At 31.7% G+C, this 19294-nt stretch overlaps 1 protein-coding gene across 1 annotated transcript in view; it reads right to left on the bottom strand.

The window, feature by feature from the left end:
- Positions 1–4939: 4939 nt before the first annotated feature.
- LOC111036435 overlaps positions 4940–19294 on the bottom strand; it is a 141175-nt gene continuing 126820 nt past the window's right edge. The window contains exons 5-7 of the mRNA XM_022318449.1: positions 8660–8842; positions 8363–8528; positions 4940–7401 (exon numbers count right to left, since the gene is read on the bottom strand). Coding sequence (XP_022174141.1) covers positions 6819–7401; positions 8363–8528; positions 8660–8842 — 932 coding nt within the window. The 3' untranslated portion in view covers positions 4940–6818. The remainder of the gene's footprint in view (positions 7402–8362; positions 8529–8659; positions 8843–19294) is intronic.

Raw genomic sequence — 19294 nt, 5'->3', positions numbered from 1 at the left:
CAATTTAATAAATATGAAATATTTTGTACTATACCTTGGAAAATACAGATACAACTAAATACAAATTAAGAATTACAACTAAACCTTATCGAATGCGGACTTTTAGAGCTTAGAACGTTCTTGTAACTTGGTAGTTGGTATCACGATTCGCGGCAGTCCGAGAGTGAAACTCTACAATTTTTGATGTGGGAAAATATAAAATTATTCATTCAATTATATTATGAATACTAAGAATTACTGATTGCATCCGTAAATAAACATAATAGTTCTACGAATTTGGTGGCGTATTCGAGAATATAACGATTAAGGTTTTAATTAAATTTAACCAGGAGCATTATCGGGTCATAAATTATATTATATTGACAGCCTAATTTTAAACTGGTATTTATTTTATATTAGCTATGTTTTTATTTTTATGAAGACATATTTTTCAACGAATATATTTTGAAATATACCCGTTGTCCGACATTTTCATAAAGTAATATTATTAAAGAACAACATAATTATGCAGTAAAATACAATTTTATTTGAAAATATGCATATTTGAAAAAAAATCTCGTAACATGAGAAATTATTCAAACTAAAATTTCATTTTTTAACTCGATAGATTGTAATTAATATGTTTAGCTGATCTAGTAACTTTTGTATGTACTCAGTAAAATATTGAAATTTTTTTATTTTTTGGTCCTTTTTATTATCTTTTTTTTTATGGTTTTTTTTTTTTTTTTTTTTATTTTTTTTTTTTTTAATTTTATTAAATTTTTTTTTCTTTTTTTATTTTATTTTTTAATTATTTTGTTTTTTATTTTTTTTGTTTTTTTTTTTTTTAAAAAAAAAATCAATTTGTATTTCATCGAGTAAACAAAAAACGGGCAACTAACCTTACAGTAAATTTAAATTTGCTAATCTAACTTGTTGGTGGTATGAATGTTAGCATAAAACAATAATTATAACATCTACAAGGTAAACAAATATAATATTGATAACAAAATAAAATGTTACACACTTATATCTAACCAGTATCTTTTATGAATGGAATGCGTTTTTAGCCAATCGCTGAGATATTATTCCCATGCCGAGTCCACACGGTGTCCGGTTTTGTTGTGTCTCTGTTTTTAAAACAATTTAGGTTGTCTTGTCTGCGTTGGGAAAAGTTGAGTACGTTTTGTTTTTTTTTCTTGTCTTGTGTGGACCCGACATTATTATGACTGACGAAACGAACGTTTTTAGTTGTAGGTATGTGGTGATAAGCATATTTTAGCTTTTAACTTGATACGAATCCCACGGAAAACAGTGAAAAAGGTTTAAGTATTATGTCATTATATTGATTTCTTTTGGATTTCGTTTTTAATATTTGCACAGATTCACCTGGAAAAAAGCCTTGTCAGAGATCAGATATTCCGTCGAGATTGATGCGTAGAGGTACCTATATGGGCTATATGTTAAGTAGACGTTCGACATTAAATGCCACCGAACGTAATCGTATTTCCCCGTAATTGGATATTGTGCACGGAAATAGAAAGCTGCTTGGAAATTCGTCAATTTGTCAAATTATTTAACAGACGTTCGCCCGTTTGATGTCGACTTAACTGATTTTACTGTATTCCAATATGCACGGAAATATAAAGGTTACTTTGTGATTCTTCTTACAGTTAACAATCTAAAAGTATTAAAGTTTTATCTAAAATATATTTTCTACATAAATTGAATTTATTACAAAACAATATTTCTGATATGAAATATATTTTTAACTATTTTGTTCTTATAATTTTTTTGACTTAAAACTTTTTTGAATGCAAAATGCAAATACTTTTCATGAATGGGGTAACCCGCAAAATGGTTATTCACTACTCTGCTCAACTAAAATTTAAAGATTTATAAAGTTGTTGCTAACTGATTACTAGTTTGAAATTTGATTTTTATATAAAAAGGTAAAAACTTTCATAACTATAATTAAAAACATAAAGTAAAAAAATAAATTACTTTCAAAAAGATTAATACTTTTGGAGATAATGATGAGCAGTTAACACTGTTTCGATAATTCTGCCAGTATAATACAATTATGTGATTAAGTCGATTTAAATCAATTACTAGAACCGTATTGAGTTAGCCCGGTTATGGACCGGATCGTTTGAAAATCTTGGGACCGAAACCTATTTTTTGATGTAGATGTTTCACTGGTCTTTTCCGGTTCAAAACTCCAACAGATATTATTTTTATTCATTTTGATCAATAGACTAATGCACTAATGAGCAAACAGTTCATCATTATAAATAACCGAGGTAATAACCAATAATATTATGACATCGTAGAATCGTAAATCTGTAAAAAATTATCAATACTAAGAATATTTTTATATAATTATGTGTAAAGCAGACCTGTTATAAAACAAATTTCAAAATCTAATTTCCATGTATTCGATAATATTCCCGGTACCTGCTTGATTATTTTTGAATCGCAAATATCAATTCGCAATTCCCATCAGATGTAGATCGTAGCATAGATTAAATAATGTACTATTATTATATTAATCTATTATTTTGTAGAAACTATATTATCGGGATGCCAAAATAATTTCATTATTATTTCTGAAAATAATGACAATTTGTAGGTTTGTAAGCGTTTCAAAGTATTGTCACCTTATCCTTCCCTGTTTAAGATGCCAGTGGTAATATAAAATATAAAATAATGTATCGTTTACTCTTTACTCTACAGTCTACGCTCTGTACGACTGTATTACTCAACTGTTCAGGTCCGTTCTCCGTTAATATTATTAAAATTTATATTTTTATAACATCAAACTCAAATATGTGTCACCCTAGTGAGTCTATAATGTATTCTTATTTTTTTTTCCAGTAAGTCTAAAGCGTTGTGTAAAAATTGCGAATGCAAAATAAAAGTACCTAATTATAATAAATTTATCATAAAATAAAATATGAATATATGATTGTAGTTACTAGGTATCTCAATTCTGTACACCAAACATTTTTAAAACTATTAGCTTTGCTACCAGAACCCATTTGTATTACACATACATACGTTTAACTTCAATTTTATTTTTTATATCATATATTACTATAGGATACATAAAAAATAAATTCTGAAATATATACAGTAATCTTACAGTACACTTAACTATTAATTAGAGGTAACAGAGGTTCTTAATTTGTTAGTTTTTTTTATTCTGTAGTTATTTGCTATAAAAAAATAAAAAGCAAGTCTAACAAACAGGGTTGAAATTGGTATAAACCGAAACCTACATTTTTTATTTTTGAAAACCAAAATCTAAATTTTAGGTTTTTGAAAACTTAAACCTATAAAATTATAATCGTTCCAGTCCCTGATTTAAACTGTAACTCAAGTCAAATAAATAAATAACAATTTCATATAAACAGGAATAGTCCAATTTGGTTTGCTTTCTATTTAATTATTGTTTTGGTTTATTTTTTCTCTAACTTTTTGTATTCGATCACGTCTGGCTATGGGTAATTATAGCCTATAGGTACCCTATTAATCAATATCTGACAAAATCGACAATAGTATTCTCATTTCCAACACTTTAAAATACTTTTCAGACATAATATTTTATTGTGAACAATAATATGGTATCACACAAAGGTTCGTTACTTTCATTTTTAAAGAATAACAGTGAGTTTTGTAACAGTTCTATAATTGTTTAAGCCCAATAGTTTTTTATTAATTTTTGCGACAGGTGGACAACTGGGTCGTGTATTCAGCATCTATCGATTACTTACAAACAATATTATTAGTGCTCAGTTGGTAATTTATGCATTTAATGGAGAAGGTCTTTGTTTTCATTAATTCTCAGAATAAGCAGACAAAACAAATAATATGACAATCGATTTTTTTATGTTAATAATTGTCTTTTACCGTGCGGCTTGCCCTATACATGAGTTATGTATATTTTTAATTCTTTCGTTTCGTGTCAGTACTTAAAACCAAAATTACATTTGCAGAGTTTCTTTTATTCGTCCCTGTATAGTAAACATAAAATATTTAAGTATAAAAATGTATATAAGGAAGAAAACTGTAAAATGTACATTTTTAATTTGTTTTTATCATAATATGCGAAATGATACATTTTACGCTTTGTCGAGTTAACCGAAAAGACATTTTACATTTTTAAGGTTGTATTTTTGATATACATTATAATTTAATAAACTTAAAAAAAATATCGATTGATCGAAATAATATTACTTATGTCGTAATAAGTTACTAAGTTAGGTACTAATTACGTTTCAGTAACTGATTATACTTTTTACGTCTTAAATTGTATGTTTAGTGTTTACCTACTATTTATTATGTTCTATACATTATTGATTAATAATAATATCCAATACTTGTTGACACTGTTGTTTATACGTATTTTACTACTTAAATTATTTCCCACATAGTATTTATGTAGCTATGTATAATTAGTTTGATTTAGCAATGCAGAAAACAATATTATAATAACCAGTGTTACGCAATTTTTCGACCAATAACAATTAGGAACACGCACGTTAGGTTAGGTTGTTTCAATAAGGCGTCAACAGTTCGACATATCGTTGAACGTTATTTTCCTCACACGTTTTGAATACTGCAATACATATAGCAGTAGCCAACTCTTTATATAATATATTTTTTCGCAGATATTTAATCAATAACATGTTTAACTGATCGTGTACGTTTCTCATTGTTTATAGAATATAGCACATAATAATTGTGATATCCATTATTGAACGGATTGACAATATTTAAGTTAGAAACTGTTTTCGAACACAAATGCTTATTTAGCGTCTCGTTGGTGGTCGGTATTTATACCTATGTTAAGTATACATAATACATAATTCAGTTATTTCTAACGTGCATGTATGCAAATTGCATTGCACTTATAACATCGCAGTATTAGCTGTCGGAAATAAATGTAAACAAACAATTGCTAATGATTGTATATTGTCGTTTTATTAAACTTTTTATACATACACTATAATCACAATAATTTTGTACAATTTCATACCAAATATACACATAAATCATTACATAATATTATGTATATTCTTTTTACAATAACTTATAGTGCCTACATCACATCCAACATCTTCACAAGTCCTTAACACTATGTATATGGTTAACAAAAACATGACATATTACTTAACAATATTTATAATGCAATAATTTAACAACAGTTCATAAAAGTCTATTCAAGTATCTAAGGTTGCAGCAAAATACACATTTATCAGTTATCTCTGAGCTCTTTTTATGTACTTATTTTTATTATTATTAACTTAACTCCACTTGTACGGTTTCCATATTATGATATACTTTGGGGCACAGCTGATTTGTTTTTTGATATATGAACACCAATAAATAATAACTATGTACAGCACAGCACTACTACTAAAAACAATAATCGTATTTATAAAATATAGTTTTAATTATTTATGAGGTAACTTTATACAAGAAAAAATAATAATAGTAATATAACACAATACTTTTTGACAATATTGTGGTTTTGTAAATAATTTAGTCACACTCGTTATTGAGTTTAATGACGCGAAAGAATTAAAAAAAAAATTTATAAACATCATGTAGGTTACAATAAAAATTCCTATTAACTATAAGATTGAAAGCGGACCAAACGATTAAAAAAAAAAAAAAGATATAATGGTTGGCCTTTTTGACCATATATCATCTAAAATACTAAAAGAGTCATTAATGTGGATAATGCCAGGGGATCGTGATTTCGATATTTATGATAACATAATATTTTATAGTGTTGCGAGTGTCGGGAACCGAAAACGATACACTGCGCAGCTGCAGTACAAACAATTACAATCGAACATAATCGTGGTATTATACACAGTTGTAAATACATAATACCCTTTGGGACTACTATATTATTTGTGTATCGATATTTGATAAAACACTTAAAATGAATGATAATAATATTACGGAACACACTCGCGGGATGAGACAATATTTATTACAACAAATATACCTAAACACGACGGAGGGACGTCCGATATAACTTATTAGTTAGCAGTCATCGCCGATAAGAATATAGAATATTAAACGCACAACAATAAACATGTATATTATTGTCGTGCAAATAGATGGTATCAGTTAATAAAAAAAAATTAGAAATCAGTGGTCGTGGATTGTTTTGAAAGGATTTTGATGTGCTTTTATTATCACAAGAAAACGGCGGCATACAATTAGGAGTAGTGAATTTTCTGTACAATTATTTGTGTACATTACTTTGAAGCAGTCAAAAAAAAATATATTTATAAATATATAGGTAGTATATAATATATTATGTATATGTTATAATATGTATAAACACCGAGTCTTGCCGGTAATATATTTTACTTGCGAAAACGCTTGTGTGCAAAACTAAACGGGTTCGCGCACTCGAACGTGAAATAAATTATTACTAGAATCGTTTATGCCAAGTTTAGTGGCAGTCGCGAATCTTTTTTTTTTCAATAGATACCAATGTTTTTATTATTTTGCGAGGACAGCGGCGAAAAAGAGTCACGATAACATTATATTTTAATATACATAGTTCGAATATAATATAATAATTCGATAATACAATAGTAATAAAAACAAAATAAGTATGTAGATTATACTTATGAAAATATCGGACAAAACATGCTCAAACGGTTCGAATTAATAGTGTTAATAATATTATTATTATGTGAACGATAATATTATTATATTGTTGCACTAATAGCGAAAAACGTGAGCAGCGTTGAGACGAAAAACCGCGAGTATTACTCCGTTTCCGTCCCGTCGCCATCCGGACGTCCGTTTCACAGATGCGCCAGGATTTCCATTTCGGTGTCCCGGCACCGGACATTGGTGGTGTCGTTGTTGGCACTGGACACGGTTACGATGACCGTGCCTGGAGGGTTGGCGGCCGGCGTGGTCTGCACGATGGTGACCGGACCGCAACCGATGTGATGGCGGTCCGCGGTCTTTTCGTCCACGACGACCGCGATGTTGCGAACGTTGTCGTCGACTGTACCGCCGACGACGATGCCGACGTGGCCACCGCCTTCGCTTCCGTCGTCGTCGTCGGTGTTCGGAGGCGGCGGCACCTTGTTGTCCACAGGGGCGGCCGTCAACACGCCGCCGCCCACTGCCTCGGACATGGCCGCGCTCAGTTGCGACGAGTTGCGGCTGTGGTGGCCGCCGACCGCCGTAGATCCGATGACCACTGTCCCGGCCGTCGGGTCCATCATCAGGTGGCAGCCAGGCCGAAGCGTGCTGGTCCGCGACCGGTAACTTGGCGGGCCGCTGTAGTCGGCAGCCTGGTGGTGGTTGATCTGCAGCGTCGTCGGTTGGTACAGGTACAGTTCACTTGGGTCGCCGCGACAACAGACGTTTTGCCCTCTGTGGAAACACGTTTCGATTAATATTGTATTATTGGTAATTATTTATAACATCATTAATAACATATTATTCTAGTATTCTATAATGTGCCTATAACTATAAACCTTCATGATAATATATGCTAGTATGGTTGGTATAGTATAGTATAGTGAAGTAAACGGCTAAACAGGGTAAGCGTAAACCCAAATAACATAAGGGTTTGATTGAGCGTATTGTACACCCTGCGGAATAGAGTGCCTCAAGCTCCGAAGATTTTACTCGATTTAGTTTTCGATCCAGAATACGAGATCCTAATCCGTCATTAATTTCTATTTGAAAATGATTATATTTTTTCTTGAAATCGTAGATATTAATCACTTAAATCGTAAATGTTGAGATATTACTTGTACATCGGATGCGTATAAATCTATGAGTATAACGATGAGTAAGTGTAGACAAAAACGACCATGTGATGGATGTAGCGTGGATCATATAGCAAGGACCATAGACAAGTTTAGAATGATATTTCACAAGGACGCTGCGAGTTCGTAGTACGGGTCATAATAATAATTTATAATCGTATATATTATGTGTGGTATATGCGTAATGCGTAAGACATTTAAGAAAATCCACTGGAGAATACGACGACTTGTAATAATATAGGTATCGTATACGCGTAAATCTCAATAAACAGAGGACGTTTCGTCCTTCAACAATAATAAATAATATTATTATGTACAACGTATTTTTATTTTATTTGAATACAAACAATCATCGAATAATCGGAATCGTGAGACGTCCGTATTATTAATTTATTGTCCGTCGAGCTTACACGCTCCAAGAGTACATATATAGGTAATATTATCATCCATCGTCGGAATAGCACGATGATAATAATAATATGCAATTCACGGCGTTCGGACAGTAATGTTTTGACGGTACGTCGTTTTTAATAAATAATTATTGTCCGGTCGGGACTCACCTTATCAGCGTGCCGGGTTGCGACCTGTACGTCGGCGGCGGCGACGCAGTGACGGGCGGCATGTTCGTCTGTCTGTCCAACAGCAACAGCCTCAGTCGGTACTCTTGCATGGACGCCTGGTAGGACGGCGGCGGAGCTCTGTACTCGAACTCGGGATACATCATTGCTGTGGGACGAAGAAATCAAAGATAATATAGGTAAACCGAAAACACCAAGTCAGCTCGTTCTACGGCTGCCGCGTGCTAATTATATGGGTGCGTTTAATACGTGTTTCGGGGATGTCTTCGAGACACTTACCCGCGTAGGGATGATGCGGACGGCCGTAGGACGGCGGCAGTCTGGGCACGAACCGCCTGTTGGCTTCGGCCGCGTCGTCCAACGATCGGCCCAGCCCGAACACCGCTCCGCACGACGACGCTTCTTGACCGGCCGTCAAGCGCCACGCTATACCGCTGATGGCCACTAGAATGACACCGACACCTGCGAAACAGAAGGAAAATTAATTATCGTTCGCGATTTATCGTCCCGATCGAAAGTACTGCGGGCGTTTAAAAAAACAATTTTACCACCCCCTCCCCTACGTGATAATATTATATACGTTATTATTAATAGACGGTCGTTTAAAAGAGGTCGTGTGTGCGCTTAATAGTATATATTGTACAACTTTATACTGTGGTCGCGCTCATATCACGTACGAAAAACAAGTTCGAAACGACATTATTGGTAATGAGTTTTAAAGTTTAATATCCTCGTGTTGTGCACATCTACGTATGCGTAACTATGTGTTTTTTTTTCATCGGCAAAGAGCGATTATACGTGATTATTTCTGTTAAGCGATTTTTCGGTATTTGTCAAATACTTTTCTAGTCGTTCGAGTCCATACATTACGTCTACTTAATCGTTGGTTGACATTCCGTGGTATCTATCGATAAAATGGCTATACGTCGTCGTTATGATTTTGTGTGCGGAGCTTCATTTGATTTTCCGTCCAATAATGCGCCGCACAGTCCAATAAAGTCTAATCCGTCGAATAGGTTCGGGCCCAATTTACAAAAATGTTTTATTTTTCGTTAAAGTGATTACATTTCATTACGAGATTATAGACGTTATTGTGTCGTACATTAACGACGACGGGGCATGTTCGAAGTTAATGATTTTGAACATGCGAAAAGGGGACCTTTATATATAATATATGGTTATTACTATACCCTATACCAACTTCATGTACGCTCACGACGTGGTAACGTAGCAGAAACTTGGAACCGAGTAATTTATATATATTGTTGACGAACGCAGTAACCCGCACTATTGTGTGTCTCTGTGAGGGTGGGGAGGGTTGAGTATTTAAACAATAATCCCATTCATATCACAGTGACGAATGACGATGATATGGAGTGACTGACATTTTTTTTAAATTTAATAACACGGAAGATTTTCTATACAATACTAACATTATTACACTTCTTTACTGCTCATATAATATTCGACATAAGTATTTACTATTTAGTAGTGCCTACTTATAATATAAAATAATGGCAAATATGTAGGAAGTAAGTCCGTAGTACGCAGTGAAAAAAAAAAATTCCGTGATTATTCAGATAGTGTGATGAACGCGAAGTATTCGATAAATTCATATAGTTACATTTGCTCAAAAATACTAAGAAATTAAAATAAACCTTAAGTATAATTATACACAATCTGCGATGAATTTCTCATCTATACATCGAGTATCGAACAAATCATTCTAAATTTTAAGTGTCGGGAGATCCTACAATATGATGCCCTAATATCAAATCTTGAACCAAACCGAGTAAAAAATAAACAAGTATCGTCGGAGTAAAATATTTTCTTGTTAATATTGCATTTAATTATTTATTGCAAATCATATATATATTGCTACCTATTGAAGTGTAGTTACCGTTGGTGTTTACCGTTTATATTATAATGAAACGCGTGTTAATAGACCTCTGACAAACCGCTGGCTTCACTTGTTCGCGGAAGTTTAATTAAAACTTTTGGGTTTTCGAAAATTAAACAACACGTTTACTCTCTACTTGACATGCTGCGGCGACTCAAGGAAGTGTAAATTAATTATCGCCCCATCGATTGTTGACAATGCTCTCCGCCTCTTTTATATACGTAGCATCTATATATAAAACGCCGAACGGTTTTCGAGGGACGCAAAAAAAAAAAACATAATTGAGAGAGAGACTGGTGATTTTTTTCGATTCGAGTGTGTGTGTACAGCACGTCGCAGCGATAATATAAAAACAACCCTCGCACCAAGGATGGATGTTAAAGTATAACATTTAAAAGGGAAGTGCAGTTAGAGGACTCATTACGAGTCCTTTGTCCAGAGTAATGCCGACACAAGGTGGGAGGGATATAATAACCCATTTTCAAAAGCCACTAGAATTAAAAAATACTAATAATTTAGACTGTATAATTAAATTCGGTTTTGTACTTCACACAAACATTTTTAACGCGCTCAATTGCGAGCATATTTTTTTATTTTGATATTATAAGTATAATAACACAATATAAAATACCCTAACGTAGTAACGTTAATCTATATTATTTATTTTATGCATTATACCAATTATTGTTTTTTATTAGCAATAACTGATATTATTTACATATTTTGTTAATTACTATATAGGTACTCAATTAATGATTACACGAAGCTTTTAAATAAAAATAATAAATATTATTGTACACAAGAAGTATTTTGAATAGCAAGTACTTTGTTTGTAATAAATAATAATATAACCATTGATTCAAAGTTATTGAATACTTACATTAAAATATTATATAAGATTTATATTTTCCCACAAAGAAATACGAACCAATATTATATCCTATTAAATTAATATTGTTAAACAACATTAAATGCACTTGGGAGATGTTGTAATATTAATTAACATTATCAATAATAATAATTACGAGTCAATCGTAGCAAGAATTTATAAAATATTGATGTTAATTATGAAAAACCAAATTTTTACCAATTTTAATTAAATAATGAATAATTCTATATAAGTTTAAACTTATGGAAATTATTTTAAAATATTCTCTGTATAGTAAATAATTTTAAAACCTACCTACCCTATTTATTAACATAATAAATTATCTATGAATAATCATTATTACGTTTCATAATCAGTAGGTAGTACGATTAGACAAACAGGTTCTATAATGAAAATTCATATAAATATTTATAGGTAGAATATTGTATACCCACTGGAATTATTTTAAAAACAAATATTTTTGTCCTAAAAATTTAAAGCTCCTCAAAAAAATTCAGAGAAGTGTTTGGTTATTTTTAGAATCAAAAACTATGAGAGTTGATGATTGAGAAACGCTGAAAGCAAAACAATTTTAAATATGGATACCTATTGATACGTCAAAATATCAATACATTTTTAGAGAAGCATCATTATGTCGTTCGATAAAATAAAAGTATACACCTTAAAAATGTTTATGAACATTTATTTAAATAAATAAAAAACTTGGGAAAAAAAATTTAATAAAATATTTCCACGTATGTTGAATGAATGAATTCAGTTTGCAGCTAAAATCATCGCACTTGCTTAAAAGAGATTTTGTTCATTTATAAAAAAAAGTTTGAAAGCTGAACCTATAAGAATATATTTTATATCATAAGGTGTCATGATAAAATATAATAATTAAGGGTGCCTATTTATTATTCGTCCGACGTATGAGTAATAATAATAAATAACCGAGAGAAATGACGGAACTGCTGGATTGTAACAATATAACTTTTTCCCGTATCACGGATCGAATATTTACACGTGGGAATGTTGTTTCAGCGAATATTATTGCATTTACGACGAATAATAATATGAATATACATGATAATGGTATACGATCACGATTATACACACGCGAAGAGTGTATAATAATGCGGACTAGGTAGTTAAAGGGTAAATATTGTATGATATTTATTTGCATAAAGTTTCGATTAACTTTTTGTTAAAAAAAAAAAAAATAGAAAAAATTGAAAGCTTAAATCTTATCGCTCGACAAAAACCATTTACATATAAATACGATACCGGCTCTCTCTCTCACTCGCGTGCGACCGAGTCAATTATGTTTCATTGGTATTCATTAGGCGTCTGTTATAGGGAATCGGAAACGCGCGTATCTCTTCGTTTACGGAAGGAAAAAAATCTATTTCTCGATACGATGACGGTCGTATATACACGTATATAATACTCGTCGGATGTACTTCTGCACGTTTTAAAAGCTTCACGGGTAGTGGATTTTCCGGTGTTCGCGATTCGCTCTCCCCACAACTGCAGTGCTCTGCAATATTATATTATTATACGATACCTACTCCGCAGACGACTATATGGTGTACAGTAAGTTTATTAGGTGGTACCTCTGAACACGCTGACGCACATACCGCGAATCGCGGCAGCGTGTGAAATTGGATAATTGCGGAAATATTATCCGCCGAATCTTTCATATTAGGTATGTGTTTTTTCTTTTAAACAATTTTTCCCCGACCGAAAATACCGAACGACTCTATCCCCCTCCCTCCCTCGGCAGCGATCGTAGAAAACGTACCTACGAACAATACAAAAAAAAAACAAAACAAAAACTCAACACCAAAAAAAACAAAAACCTATAAGGCCAAAAAGGAAGAAAAAAACATCTCCGCGTAACGAAAACGCCGCATTATATTATATTATTATTATTGTTGTACACTGTCACAAAACGTTTTCGTTCTCTACACACACGCACTGAGAGTAGTACCTACACCTATACCTAAATGATAATATATAATAACATATCGCGTGTATACAATGCTCTTATACTATATTATTATATTGCTATTATATGGTTGCAGATGAACAAAAAACCCAAAGAATATCGCACGGACACGCGTTCAATGACTGTGTACGATTTTTTGTGTTTTTCACTTCTTGTTCCGTATACATATCTATACCTATAATATTATTTCATACCCTTCCACACACGTCATGTGCGGTGTCATTATGACGTTTCGCCGTTTCGGTGTAGCTCGCTCGCTTTGTTGTTTCATACATATATTTTTCAAAAGTTGTTTTTCGTCTCTGAAACGACCCGTAATGATAGGTCCTACGCGCGAGATGGTGCGCACATAATAATAATAATAATAATAATAATAATAATAATAATAATGATAATAATAATATGATATCATTTCGCCGTGGCTGCCTTGCGGCGTGGCGTTCGTGCAAGGTCGACCGCAAGAACGTGCTGCCGACTTGCATTCGTTAAGACGAGGAGCCCCCCCCCAACCTTCGACTTCGTGCGCCCAGTTCAATGACGGGGTGAGTGGTTCTATCAGATACGCGCGGGGGTGGACCGAGGAATGAGCATATAATATGGTAATGAGGGGTGAGTGAAAACAAAATATAATGATACGCTGCACCGTCGTATGATTAATTAATGGTAACGAAACGGTTGGTAGTCTTAAAAAGGGATACACCTTTTTAAACATGTCGTAAACGAGATTGCAGGTACCTACACGATACTACGAAAGTACTCTAATAATATTATATAGACGACATTGCAGCACAGGATCAATGTTATTCTGTGAGGTCAAAGATATACGCATTTTCTATAAATTTTGATGACAGGAAAATCAAATATTCAGTCCAAACAGCACACTTTTTGTAGGTACCCGCAGATCTTCGACACACAATGCCTGGAAACTACCAAACCACCAGTTGAGATATTTTTCGTTCGTGTATAATGTAAAGACACATTACCTATATCTACCTATCCAAAAAGGTCAGTCGGCCCTAAACCCATTTTCAGCGAAAACTTAAGGTTTAAGCTCTGTCTTTGCATAATATATAGTTTTAAATTGGATTTTCTAACATTAATATATTTTAAGAGGCTTTAACACGCTGTACCCGCTGTGTTAACTCTGTCATACCAGTTACTAACCGATATCATAGCCAATATCAGGTTCAGAATTATAAACCATTTTACTCTGTTATTTTTAATATTATAGTGAAATTACGTTACCTATTAAACAACTTGAAGGTAATAATGGTAATAATATACTATTTAAGCTCCTCGTAAGTTTTTATTTCTGAAGTAAGATATGCTTTTTGAGTTACTTTTACCAAATTTAAAATGCTCAAAACTTGTTTTAAAATTAAAATTTTAAAAAAAATCGTGCAGAACACTAAAATAATATTCTAATTTTAATAACAAGTGGAAATATTAAAAACAACTGAGTAAAATTGATTATTTTGAACGTAAATTTGCTATGTAGTGCATTAGTTAGACAGGAACAATACTTCAGGGTTATGACGTCCTCCCAATAGGTTATAGATGGACAATTTAAATCATATATATTACGACAAGAAAATTTTATAAAACGATTTAATCTGTTATTGTTAATAAGTATGGATATTGTATATATCATATGCATTAATTATTTGTGTACAACTAGCTGCCATCTCGGCATTGCCGGCCATACCAAAGACCTGTTTATTTTATAAATACCAAATGTTTGTAAACAATTGTATATGCAATATTTCTATTAGTTATAATTGTAATATAATATGTAACCAATGGCAATCCTTTAAATAAAACCAAAAATATTCTTTTTTCTTGACCAGAAAACTAAATGCATGTATGAGCTACACTTTAGTTGCTTATGGGCAGTATGAAAAAAAGGTACAGGTACCCTCCAAGTCTCAAAGAAACTGTGGATATAACTTTTATTAAAAACGGTCCAGTAGTTTTTGAGGCTCTAGCTGACAGACAGATGTATCTAGAGATTCATTTAATATTAATGTAATTATTAGAAACCGTTGGGTTACAGAAAAATGAACTATAAAAAACCAAGACATTTTTTTTAAAAAGCTACAAGGTAGTGGGAGCCGTTTCCTTCATCATCTCCCCGACCGTTGGCCAATGACAACCGCAGATATTACGACACTGAGTATTATTGTGTGGCGTTTAATGGCGTGTGATTAAAGGCGCTTGAATTTAAGTTCGGAGAGCACACATGTGAGTGCTCGACCTCAACTGGTATCCACGTGGATTTTTACGACCTGACCCGGTTTTGTTTTGTCAACAATATCCACGCCATATCTGGAAGATCGCTTTGAATGGCGTCGTCGTTTTGAAATCTCGCACGTACAATGATAGTAATATCATACACAGACCAGGCGAGTGGACGTGCAGCACAGCAGTTGGCTGACACTGTATTATAACTCTGTCTAACTAATTGTCGCCTGACAGTGACATTTATTTAGCGGCTTTACGAAACCGTCCTAATCGTGATGCAAAGTAATTTATTTTGAAACACTGTACACAATATGATCTTTTCTGATTCTAATCTGGCGCATAGCTCACTTGACCTAATTGACATTTGACTCCCAGATGATCATAATGTAATAATATAATAATACATGTGACGTTAATATTGTTAAATAATAATTAATTTACTGTTATCATCGGTGCAATCTGTGCCGTAGAGCCAACGTCATTAACGATTAGGATCGACTGGTGTCAGTTTCTGCAGTAAGTTTCAATTCTAATTGAAAATGAAATTGCACATACAATGTTAAAATATATTTACATATTTTAATGCATTTCATGTTTATCTCGATATATTATATTGTAGTATATTTATTGTACGGTTCCAAGTGTGTATTTCCACCCGATTTTTATTTATTTTTATGTATATATATATTGTTGTTAATTTAATTTATAAAATTGTATGATATATTACCCAAGATTAAAGTTATTTCAACAAGTTTATTAATTTATGACTATAATAACCTTTTCACAGGAATTTCGGTATGTGAAACAGTTTTCAAGTCATCGCAAACGATTTAAATAAATTTTAATTTTTGGTTGTGAAAACAAAATAAATAATTTTTGGAGAAAAGTAAAATAAAATAACGATTTAAAGATCGCGGATCATCCTAATAATTGATTAATTGTATAAAACTGTTAATATGTAATAGAAAAACAATAATTTGAAATAAAGCTATTTATAATATTGGTGTTATACCTTATACCTACGTGTTAGCTTTACTGTGGTAGAGCTGTTTTTGATGGTATAGTTAATCAAAGCTTTTAAAACAATCCGCATATACAAATATTTAAAAAAATACAAAAGTATAATTTGATTTGTCTCAAAATTTTTTTTATTCGATACAGATTATGGATAATAGGTATTTTTAACTAATAATGGTTTAATGGAATAAAATTGTACTCACTCTGTAAAATATATTGTTAATGGAATATATAAGTTTATAATTTTCAGAAAAAGTGAAGTCTAATATAATAATTAGAGAAAATGTTTAATTGGCGTTTGTAGAGGTTATGTTTTTGAAATTGTGATACTTTTTATTTAAATGTATTGTTGTTGCCTATTGAAAAAATGAACTATTGCTACGGTAAAAACCGTACGTACCAAACACTAATAAATTATTTAAAGTTGGTATGTTATATTATTTACGAGAAAATGAAAAGTTTCATACCACATTTTGGGATTTAAGTATTTAACCTTAGGTAATAACTTAACTAGATGTTCATGCATTTAATTGATATGATGTATGAGGTACTGCAGATGATACAAACTATTGCTCACACGTGGTTAAAATAATTGGCACCAAGACTGGGAAAAAAAGCGAATTAATTACAAAATTATAATTTACCACAATAAATTAAGATAATACCTAATGCTTTAAAACTATAATTTATACGAGGAACATTGGACCAGATATTATACAACACTAACGATTTCCAAGAGAAATGAGAATATAAATTTAAGTTGTTTCAGAAATTCGGAGAGAAAATACGAATTGGAATTTATATTTTATATTGTTCGAGGGTGTAACAATTTAATGACCGAATTTAAATTGCTGTAATAAAGAATTTTACCCCTCTGCGCAAGCCTATAAATGATTTAAACACATTTCAAAATTATTTTTTTTTTTATCACGAAAACTTAAACTTAATAAGAAAAGTTAAATATTTTTCCCCTATGTCAACGATCTATAATATACAACGAGTATATTCAATTTAATATATTGTTATATCCTGCGGTTAAGGTTTTAATTAGTTTCTCGTTGTCGTTTAATGTGAGTGTCAAAGGCATGCGTACCTACTTACATGTTGAACATGGGCATGTATAAGGGTTGAATTATTGAAAGGACTTTAATCCTGGTCTCAACTATTATTAATAAATCAAGTGTATTGTCGCACGTGTGGTAAGCTAAAGAATATTACTGACGTTATAATGTAATAGAATATATTATTACGGTTTCACAAAGCGACGAAAAAAGTTATAAAAAACATTGAAGATACCGGTCAAACACCAGAAAAAATTCTCATTTATTTTGTTCATAAACGCGACGTGCGGAATAATAAAACGAATAAATAATGTTCGTGAAAAAGCAAAAAAGGTTTGTGTAAAATGTAAATAGGTTAATTGATTATTATAACAATTCGATGTATATCGTTAACATATTATTATAGAATTTCTGTTGTGAAAAAACGCAAATCCGTTTGGTATATTTATCTCCAATATATATCATAATACGATGATATTTATTAAGCCGTGAATGATTTATCGTTTATACATTTCCGGTTCAGTCAATGGTTTAGTCATTTCATTAGCTGTTTAAATACGGTAGGTATTATAGACTGATAGAACATCGGTCGTGCTACGAATAATTCTGAGGTTATTCTCTTTGATAATAATAATAATTATTATTGTTATTACCGGTAGTACGCGTGCGTTGTTTTACACAGTCTAAACAACAGCAGTTACGCGTATAACATTTTATGTTAATCTTCTTGGTCATTAAAATATTTGAAACAGTGTCAGCATTTGTGTTATTTATTAGAGGCCCGTGGTCTTTGGCTCGAACGCGGTTAATGGGTCGAAAAATCCTTTTGGTCTATCGTCCTGGTAATAATGTTCCATACATAATAAGGAGACGAGAACAATTTTCAAACTAACGAAAAGGTATATAGATGACGATGTTTTTATCGAAGTGAATAAAAGTATATACACTAAATATAATCTACTGATTTTATAGGTATTATTATTTCGTGATCGTGATGAAGAACATAAAAACAGTGTGTAAATATATTTAATTTAAAGAACTTAAAATATTTTTCAATCATATCATTTACGAATTTAAACGTCCGTGTATTTTTTAAATAAAAAAAAATCGTCAGAAAAATAACTTTAGTGACACAGTAAAATATGGTCTGCACAAATCCAAAGAAAAAATTAAGTCTTCTACAGCATCGCTATATTATTTGCAGTAATATTATAAAGAAATAGTAACCATAATTTGTTGTCATTTTTTCATTTTTCTATTCGATAATGTCAAACGGTTTTTTTGAGCGTTTCGAAACGATACAATTATTATAATAAATATATATATAGCCTAACCTATTATTTACGAGAATAAATGGTTACTTGATTGCTTCACATTCCACAAGTTTTTTGTAATTCTTCAAGTTTAAAATGCGTTTGAATGGAAAATATTCGAACACTGCAAAAGTAGTAATGGTTTGAAATCACAGTCCATAATATACAGAAAGACTGTTCTATTCTCTATGAAGACACAGCAAAAAAAATTGCTCGAAGGCAGAAACGATGACTACCAACAAATTATATTATTCGTTAACATATACAAATGTAAGCAATAATTTAAATGAGAATAATGAGATCATTATCGAATTTCACAACCCGTTCATTTTTTTCTCAACTTTCCTCCCATAAATCATCACTACCAAATTTTATAAAAGTATAAACTTGTATGAACATGAAATATGATTCAAAAATGTAATAAAAATAAAAAATAAACACTGCAAAATATATAATTATATTGTGTTTGATATCTAATGAGTAATGAGGAACGAATGAAACAC

Source organism: Myzus persicae, unplaced genomic scaffold (genome assembly GCF_001856785.1).
Source record: "Myzus persicae strain clone G006 unplaced genomic scaffold, MPER_G0061.0, whole genome shotgun sequence".
Classification (NCBI taxonomy): domain Eukaryota; kingdom Metazoa; phylum Arthropoda; class Insecta; order Hemiptera; family Aphididae; genus Myzus; species Myzus persicae.
Note: the sequence above shows the minus strand (reverse complement) of the source record. Positions and strands in the feature narration are given on the sequence as shown.